Here is a 10,051-nt window from a genome sequence, read left to right on the forward strand (position 1 = left end):
CATTTTAGAAACTTAATATTTTAAAAATTTTGCGAAAAAAAACATTTTTCGACGTTGAGTGTTGACTCTAACTTCATTGACCAAATTTTTAAATTAATATTTAATTCCTATTAATTTAATTTTAATTTACTAATAAATTAAAAAAATAAAATTAAATCAAATTTATTGCAAATACCTAATTTAGTGAACTAAAATTTAATTTAAATTATAATTGAAAATTTAGATAAATTATAAATTGATCAAAATTGAATAAAAATAAATTAAGGTAATTAGATTTATTATTATTTAATTTGTTTAATTAATAATTAAGTTAACTTAATTTATTTATTTTGATCTAATTTGTTAAATTTTTAATGTTATATTTAATTTCTCAACTAGGTATATAATTTTTTTTATTTAATTTTATAATTCCTTATTTTTTCGTTTTTTCTCGTCTCGACTTTCATTCAAAAGACTTTATTATATTATGAAATTAACTGGACTGACGATTGGAAAAATATTGAACTAACTTTTATCGCGAATATTGGCAAAAGGCTGATATTTAAATATTGACAATATTGACACAAGTTTTCAATAATAAAAATTGTTTTTAATAAAGAAATAGAAGAGGAAATGACAGTAAAAAACAATGGGAAAACAAAAAGTAAACGAAGTAAACAAAAAATTATCTGGAAATGAAACATCAATAACTACTATAACACTTATAGTATTCAACTTATTATTAACTATTAACAATATTATTTTATTATTTATTTTCTTTATTTATATTTTTATATATTATTTTATTTATAAGTTCATTTATTATTTTCATTTGTATCTTTATTTAATATTTCATTTATATTTTCGAATTTATTTTCAATTATGTTTTTAATTTTTTATTTGCTATTTTCATTTATATTTTCATTTATTTTCAATTATATTTTTAATTTTTTATTTGCTATTTTCATTTATATGTTCATTTAATATCTTATTCATATCTTAATAACAATTATTTTTATTTATATTTTTATTTCTAATTGTATATACAGTTTTATTTATTTTTTATTACATAAATAATTAAAATTAAAAAAAGTTGAATCGCGTTTGTGAGAGAACTTTTATGCCCTCTAGACGGAAACTTACAGATTTACAATGGCGGGAAATTCAAATTTTCCAAAACTAATAAGTAACTAAGTAAAAAATAAAACTAATATTATTTGTTGAATTAAAATTTTTTACAAAGCTTTAGAAACAAAAATAGATGTAAATTGAAATTTATAAAAATAAAAACAAAATTTGATTTTATTCATGGTAAAATTTTGAAAATTCTAATTTCCAGTCATTCTCAACTTAATGAAGCAGTGGTCAGTCATGAACGAAGCGGAACTTCGAGCGAGGCTTCCGGCTCAATACGTGGTCCAAGTTTAGAGTCGTCGATTTCGGCACCGGCTGTTGAAGATGCGATTATTGAGCATCCTGTGCCAACAAGTCCTCAGGCGCCAGTCAGAAAGCATCGGTCGCAAACAACTCCATTTCCGGCGCCGATTTCCCATCTCGATGGAAGTCGAATCGAATCATTGCCAGCGAGACGGACACGTTCCGCACAAATTCTTCAAATTGCCGCTGAACAAAAATCAAATGGAAAATTACAATCGTCCCAAAGAAAATCATCAAACACAACGCAGCATAATGCAATGACAGCGACATCGCAACTCGTCATGCAGAGTTTCAGTGCCATGCAACATTTAAATCAGGTGAACATTTATTTTACAGCTGTTGAAAAAATAATTTATTAATTTTTTAATTAATCAAATGGCTAATTTTATTATTATTATTAACATTAAAAAATTTAATTATTCAAAAGAATTCTACACAAAATCACTATTTTTCTAAATTTATTCAGGGAAGTCAGGAAAAAGTCAGAGAAGTTTGTCAAATATACTTGACTGCGGAATAATATTCAATTTCAAGAATTCATAAGAAAATTCTGAATTTTATTCTTCAGTATTAAAAAGATTTTATTTATTTCAAAATCTTTCTAATTTTAACAATAATTAAATTTTACAGATTTAAAATTGAATTTTTTGAATAATTTAATTTTTGAAAAAATATTGAGAAAAAAAATATTTTTTATGAATTATTTTGGAATAATTTTTTATTTAAAAATTCAACAAGTAATTGAATTTTATGAAATTTGTGTTTATAATTTTTTTTATAAATAATATAAATAAGTATTTAAATTATTTAAATAATTATTTTACAAATAAGATTGAAATTTGAAAGATTTAATATGGAAATTCTTAAAAAAATAAGATTTTTGAATAATAGAAATTTAAATTTTTTGAAAATATACTTGAATTCTTAAAAATAATTTTAAAAAATTAAAACAATAAATTGGAAATTTTGTAAAATTTGATATTTTAAAGAATTTTATTTTTTCCAACTTTAAAAATTATCTATAAATAATATAATTGTATTTTGGAAAAAAATTAAACAAAATTCAGTTAAAATTCTTTAAAGTTTTTTAATAATTTTATTCAAAAATTCTAAAAAAATATAATTGAATTTTAAAAGAAGTACATTTTCAATTTTTAGAAATAATTAAATTTCATCAGGTTTTTCATTGAAATTATTTGAAATTTTAATTTCTTTGGAAAAATAACAAAGAATAAGTTTTTAATTTTTTATTTAACAAAAAGTATTGAAGTTTTGAATAATTTAGAAATTCCGAGAAAATTTGTTTCTTGAAAAAATATAATTAAAATTTTTTAAAATAATTATATTTTCGAAAATAATGTAAAGAAATTGAAACAATTGAAATTTATGTCAAAATTCATTGAAATAAATTTAATATTTTAATGGATTTTATTTGTTTCCTTTTAAAATATAATCGTATTTTTAGAGAATTCTAATTGAAAATTTGGAAAATAAATAAATAAATTTAAAATTGAATAAAATAAAATTTTAAAAAAGTTAGAATAAGCTTATTACCAGCATTGTTCAATTATTTAATGAAAAATATTTAAGTTGCTGTTAGAAATATTTTCAATAATTAAATTTAAAGAAAAACTATTAGAAAAATAATATTTTTTAAGGAATGAAGAATTTTGATTGAATTTCAAAAAGCAAATCTTTTAAAGTAACAACGGCAAAGAAAATTTCATGCGCGCTTGCAGTTTTGCTAGTTAGTTAATCATATGATTAAAATAATTTTATTATTTTTATTTACCTTTTGCTTTATATTTTTATTTTCTATTTTATTTCTTTTTCCGACTTTTTAATTTAAATTTTTATTTGTATTTGTATTTATAAATATTTTCATTTTTATTTGTATTTATATTTATTAATATTTTTATTAATATTTTTATTAATATTTTTATTTAAATGTAAAAAAATTTTTATAGCATAAACAACTAAAATTGAACATTAGTGAATCTCGTTTATGAGAGAGATTTCATGCCATCTGGACGGCAACGCATAGAGTTACAATGGCGCGAAATTTAAATTAGAAAAAACACGAAAGGGGCTATGTGAAAAAAATTTCTTGTGCGAATTGATTAAATTAATTAATTTGATATTTAAAAATTAATAAAATTAATTATTTTACTATAAATTAAATAATTAATTGGAAATATAATAAATTGACCTCTTTTTCATTTTAAAACTTAATTTTTATTTTGCTCCATTTAAGTTTTTTTTTAAATTTTATTTTATTTTTCAAAAATGAAAGTTAAAAAGCTCCTCTTCTATTTGAGAATTTTCTTACTACCGAAAAAGTCCTTCCCACAATATTTATTTTCACTTTTATTTACACTTTAGAGTGTGGAGAATAGAAGCTTATAAACACCATTGCAGTTTTTTTCATTTTGTTTTGTCTGTTTCTTTCTTTTTTTTTATTGCAATTTTCAAATACAAGTCGTGATAAGTCCGACTACAGAATTATGTATTTCATGAAAATTGTAAAAAAGCGATCCAATTTAGCCCCTCTTGCTGTTAAAGTAATAGCGTTTTTCACTCGACTACACCTGTTGCAATGCGCGCGCGTATAAGTTTTGAGCCAGAAAAGCGTTGCTTTAAATTACGCTCCATGAACGGGAGAGAAATAAAATAATGAAAAATTCTATTAGAAGTACCAAACACTCGACGCAATGAAGGTGTTTGTTTAACGTCTAGTGTGGAGAGGCTACAAAAAAAAGAAAGAAAAAGAAAAAAAGAAACTATTAGGAAATTAAAATCAGACAACGAAAATTATCTCCCAGAGAAAAAGAAACACAGAACACAGAGGAAAAACGATTTTTTCCCATTTCTTTTTATTTCTAAAAAATTGCGCTTCTGTTCATAAAAGGAAATTATTTGTATCGAAAGAATTAAATACTAAAAATCTTTATTATTTGTTTATTTAAATTTATATAAAAAAAATTAAATTTATAAGAAAATTTTTTATATAAAAAAGTTATACCAAAAAAGTTATTAATAAAACCTTATTTTTATAAGGAAAGTAATTTTATAAAGAAAAAAAATTATTTAAGGATAAAATGTTAATAACAAAAAAGTTCTTAACGAAAAAATAATTTATAAGAAAAATAATTTATAAGAAAAATAATTTATAGGAGAAATAATTTACAAGAGAAATAATTTATAGGAGAAATAATTTATAAGAAAAATAATGTATAGGAGAGAAATAATTTATAAGAAAAATTATTTAATGAAAAAAATTATTTACAAAAAATGTTACTTATAAAAAAATTTTTTTTTAGTAAAATTATTTATAGGAAAATTTGTTACGCTAAAAAGTTATTTACAAAAGAGCCGCACTTATAAGGAAAGTCATTTGATAAAAAAATAATAAAAAAAAATGTTTTTTAAAAAAAAGTAGGTACAGACAAAAAAAATATTTACAAGATAATTAATTTTTTTTTACAAATTTAGTTAGATATAATATTATTTAAACAAAAGATACTAAAAAATATTAAATAAATAAATACTTGTAATACAATTATTTATTAGAATTGTAGTTTATAGAAAAGAGTTATTTTCATAAAATGTTATGCATAAAAAAATGTTATTCATTATAAAGAAGTTTCTATTAGAAAAATTATTTTTAAGAAAAATATTCATACAAAAAAAAAATTATTATATAAGGAGAGTAATTTTATAAAAAAGAATTATTTAGAAAAATGTTATTTACAAAAAAAGTTAATCATAAAAAAATTATTTACCAAAAAAATTATTTTTTTTCAAAAGTTTATTGTCAAATAATATTTTTTATAAAGGAAAGTACTTGTATAACAATTGTTATTGAAATTTGTAAATAAACTTATTTAATATTTACACAAAATTTTATTTACAATAGAAAGTTATTTGTAAAAAAAGTTATTTATAAAAAACTATTATTTATAAGCAAAAAAATGTATAAAAATACAAAAAGGTTACCTAGAAAAAATGATGTTTACAAATAATGTAATTTCTATAAAATGTTTTTTTTTTGCAAAAAATTTTAGTTATAAAAAATTATTGTCATTTACAAATATTTTTTCCTTCCCCTCTGAGTAAAATGATTATATTACTTTGACAGTATTGTAAATATTACTACATTCTAAATGTAACTCCTGGTTTATTTTGTATTCCAGTAGAAAGGAGTTTTATTAAATATTTTTTTTCCCTTTTTCAGACACCCAAGGCAATAAAGCCCAATATTCATGAAAGAAGTTTGAATCGTGAAAAGTCGAATGTAACTTACGGAAAAGACGCTTATGAACATTATGGAATTGCGCATGGCGCTATTGCAAAATCAGATATCAAAAGAGGTGGAGGTTCAAATAGTGGCAGTGGAAGCAGATCTGTTAGTAATTGAATAATTCAAGTGATTTATGGGTAAGAAATTTCACAAGATGAGAAATTTTTTTTTTTGTAAACTTTCTATTCTTATGTATACTATTATCGTACGAGTGAAATTATTTTTTATTTTTTGTTCGTTTTTTTTTCGTCGCAACTTTTAATTTCTTTTCTCTAGTTATTAGTTAATTTTTCAATATATAGTTTATGGAAATTTGTCGTCTAGTTTAACTTATTTTTCTATTATTCTTAGTAAATTTTTTGATTAATGTAAAAATTTTTGAATAGTTATGGGGAATTTTTTCGTATATAGTCGCTAATTTTCTTTCTATTATTATTAGTAAATTTTTTTGATTTTTCTCTATATTAAAAGTCATTTTTTTATGGTTATAAAAATTTTTCCATATAGTTATGGGAATTTTTTGAAGTCTATGAAAATTTTACGACAAATTCTTTAATAATACATATATATATATATTTCTAGTAATTTTGAAATTAATTTATAATTTTCTACTCAATAATGTGTGCGTAATTATAATTTATAAATGGATTCAAACATGAAAGAATGAAAAAAAATGTAAAAGTGGATTCTAATTTATAATAAAAATGAAAATTTTCCTTGACTGAGAAAATTAATTTTAAAAATTAGTTTTCGTACTCGGGTTCAATTAATTTTTTATTAATAAAATATAATATTTATGAGAATAAAATGAAATTTATGGACTTTTATTTATGAATTGATGAAAACGAAACTTTTTTTTGGTGGATAAGAAGGGAGAAAATGATGAGCGTTGCACAAATAATTCAGTGAAGAATATTAAAATTTAATATTTAGGTGGGACAAATTTTTCTCGTCTTTTGCAAAATTAAGTAGAAAAAAAATTCAAGTGAACATGAATTCACTGTATAAGTAGAAAAAGTTGTCTGTGTCAGACAAGTTTTTTCATTCATGTAAAGAATATTTTATAATATAGAAAATAAAAAATAATGTGCTTGAAAAAAAATCTTTTAATATTACTACTATTTTTTTACCATTACCATTACTACTTACAACAGATTTTCTAAAATTTGCTACATTCTGTCTGACTAATAATTACTTTTACTACTAGCACCAAATATAGTACAATTTGATACTGCGTTGTCTGACTAAAAATTATTTTTACTACTAGTTTTGAATTCACAGTAATTGTAATTATTTTGACCGGCTTAAAATTGACCTTACTACTTTTAAAAAAATTCTAAAGCATTTGAACTAGTCTGACTAAAGTTCACTTTCACTACTGGTTCAAAAAATAACAGAATTCATAAGCGCAGTGTCTGACTAAACATTACTCTTACTACTAGTAGAAAATGCAACAGACTTTAAAACTTTATTGTCTGACTAAAAACTACTTTTACAACTAGTAAAATATTACTGCTTTTTAAAACTTTATTGTCTGACTAAAAACCACTTTTACTACTAGTAATATATTACTGCTTTTTAAAACTTTATTGTCTGACTAAAAACTACTTCCACTACTAGTACCAACTTTACCAGAAAATTTTATTACGCACTTAAAATTACTACTAATATCAAATGTACTAGTAGTACTACTGGTATTATAAAACAGTATTGTCTGACTAAAAATAAATTTTACCACTGGCTCCGAATTTGCAACAATTTCAATTATTTTGTCTGACTAAAAAGTGCCTTTACTACTTGTAACTAATTCCTAATTTACAAAAAATTTGAACTATTTTGTCTAAAAAATTACTTTTACTACTAGTAATAAATGTAAAAAAAAATAAAGATGAACGGTCTGACATTAAATTTACCTTTACTACTCGAACGAAAAGAAAAACTTTTAAAATTAATTTTACTACTAAAGAGAATCCATTACTGCATTGTCTGACTAAAAATTACTGTTACTACTAGTTTCGAATTTACAACAATCACAATTAGTTTGCATGACTAAAAAGTGCCTTTACTACTTGTATCTAATTTACAAGATTTTGAACTATTTTGTCTAACTAAAAATTACTTTTACTACTTGTACAAAATGTAACAGAATTTAAAATTGCACTGTCTGACTTTAAATTTACCTTTACTACTCAAACGAAATTAACGAAAAGTTGTACTATTTTGTCTTACTGAAAATTAATTTTACTACTAAAAAAAAAATTCATTACCGTATTGTCTGACTAAAAATTACTTTTACTACTAAAAATTAATTACCGTATTGTCTGAATAAAAATTACTTTTACTACTAAAAACTTCATTGCCGTATTGTCTGACTAAAAATTACTTTTACTACTAAAAATTAATTACCGTATTGTCTGAATAAAAATTACTTTTACTACTAAAAACTTCATTGCCGTATTGTCTGACTAAAAATTACTTTTACTACTAAAAAAATTAATTACCGTATTGACAGACTAAAAATTACTTTTTCTACTAGCTTGGAATTCAGAAGATGATAAGCTGTTGTGTCCTACTAAAAGTTTCTTTTACCACTTGTTGGAAACTTATAAAAATTTACATTAATGTTTGAATAAAAATCATTTTTACTTCTTAATTTTCAAGAGTTTAAATACCGTCTGACTAGAAATTACTTTTACTACTTGTACTTAATTTACAAAAATTGAAAGTACCAAATTCTGAACCGTATTAATAAAAATTATAATTTTTCCCTAAGAATTTTGTTTATGAAAAAAAAATTATAAACCCAGAGTATTACTTGTAAAATTTATATGAAAGATGTTTATAATTAAAATATTATGTACTATAAAATTTTGTTGTATTATACCTTAGTTTGTTACATGTTAGCATATAATATAGTTGCAAATTCTTATTATTTGTATGAAAAATTATAAAAAACGAAAAAAAATATTTTTTCTACAAGAAAACAAATTTTCTTTTGAAAAAAAATATTATTTCTTTAGGAAAAAAATTTTCTTTTGAAAAAAATATTTTTTTTTCTAAACAACTTTATGTTGTTCGAGAAAAAAAGTTACATTTTTATGCAGAATTTTAGGCTACTTAATTCTCTGAAAGCAATAAGTATTGTTATTTTACTATATAAAATAAATCCATAGCTTAAATAATGTTACATACATGAATGTTCTTTTGTCTATAATTAAATTACATTTTTATCTTATCATAAATTAATTTTTATCAAATATATATTATAAAAATATAATTATAGAATCTATCGAGAAAATCATTTTTACCTTTTTGTTGATTTACAAACAAATGTATATCAGTTTTAAGAAACTATTCTTCGCTCCTGTAAATATATAATTAACTCGAAAAATTTGTAATTAATATTGTACTCTATTAAAAGCAGAATTCATAAATAAAAAAATACTAAATTATAAAATTCGCAGTATTTATTTCTTCATTATAGCAAACCTTGTAAATTTCAATTTCAATTCATAAATAATTATTTATAATTAATTAATTCAAGATTAATTCAAGAATTTATAGCTTTATATTCAAAATTAATTAATTATTTACAAAAGTTATTATTATTAATTAATTCATAAAAAATAATTTGTTGCTTTGAGTAAAAGTAATTTTTTTTCTAATTAGTCTATAATGTCAATTTCTGATGCTATATACACGTATATAAAGGAACGTAATTAATAATTATCATGAAAATGAATTATTAGTCGCTGATAAACCTTTTTATGCGTGGCGATGAAAGTAAAGGAGAGAGAAAAAAGCGAAGAAAAATAATAAGTTGATTACTTTAATGTCGTAGAATTGCAAAAACACTTATTCCAAAAGGGGTCTAGAGAAATGTGACACGCGAGACGAAAATAATTACATTGGAACGCAACTAGGTACGTTCAGAATATGTAACGTAATTAAGAGGTAAGCACAGATCACGAACGAGGCATAATTTACTTTTACTTAACCCTGAAAAGTGCAAAGTGCACTTTAGTTAGATGCTGTGATAATTTTAATTACAATATTATACAAAGTAGAAAAATTTGTCATTGAATTTTTTTTTGAATTATTATACTTTCGATTTTATTCAAATTTTTCAATTTTATTACAATTATTTATGATATACAATAATAATATTACTATTTATATTCATTTTATTGAGTAACTTTCATTCTCTAAATTTTATAATAGTAAAAATTTTTTTATAATTATTTAAAATAATTTTAAAATAATTTATAATATTTTATTTTTTTTATAATAGTAAAAATGTTTAGGAATTTGAATATAGTGATTGAATTTTTGCTC

The 10,051-nt window shown here is 21.2% G+C and overlaps 1 protein-coding gene across 2 annotated transcripts in view; it reads left to right on the forward strand.

The window, feature by feature from the left end:
• LOC122505015 (sperm motility kinase) overlaps window positions 1–9,690 on the forward strand; it is a 34,498-nt gene extending 24,808 nt beyond the window's left edge. The window contains exons 7-9 of one of the 2 annotated variants that reach the window (XM_043616421.1): window positions 1,319–1,733; window positions 5,651–5,853; window positions 9,558–9,690. In XM_043616421.1, the coding sequence (XP_043472356.1) occupies window positions 1,319–1,733; window positions 5,651–5,833 (598 nt within the window). In that variant the 3' untranslated portion in view covers window positions 5,834–5,853; window positions 9,558–9,690. Of the gene's footprint in view, window positions 1–1,318; window positions 1,734–5,650; window positions 6,125–9,557 lie in introns of those variants that run through there. The other variant, XM_043616420.1, reaches the window with a different exon arrangement.
• Window positions 9,691–10,051: the final 361 nt, after the last annotated feature.

Source organism: Leptopilina heterotoma, unplaced genomic scaffold (genome assembly GCF_015476425.1).
Source record: "Leptopilina heterotoma isolate Lh14 unplaced genomic scaffold, ASM1547642v1 Lhet_33, whole genome shotgun sequence".
Taxonomy (NCBI): Eukaryota; Metazoa; Arthropoda; class Insecta; order Hymenoptera; family Figitidae; genus Leptopilina; species Leptopilina heterotoma.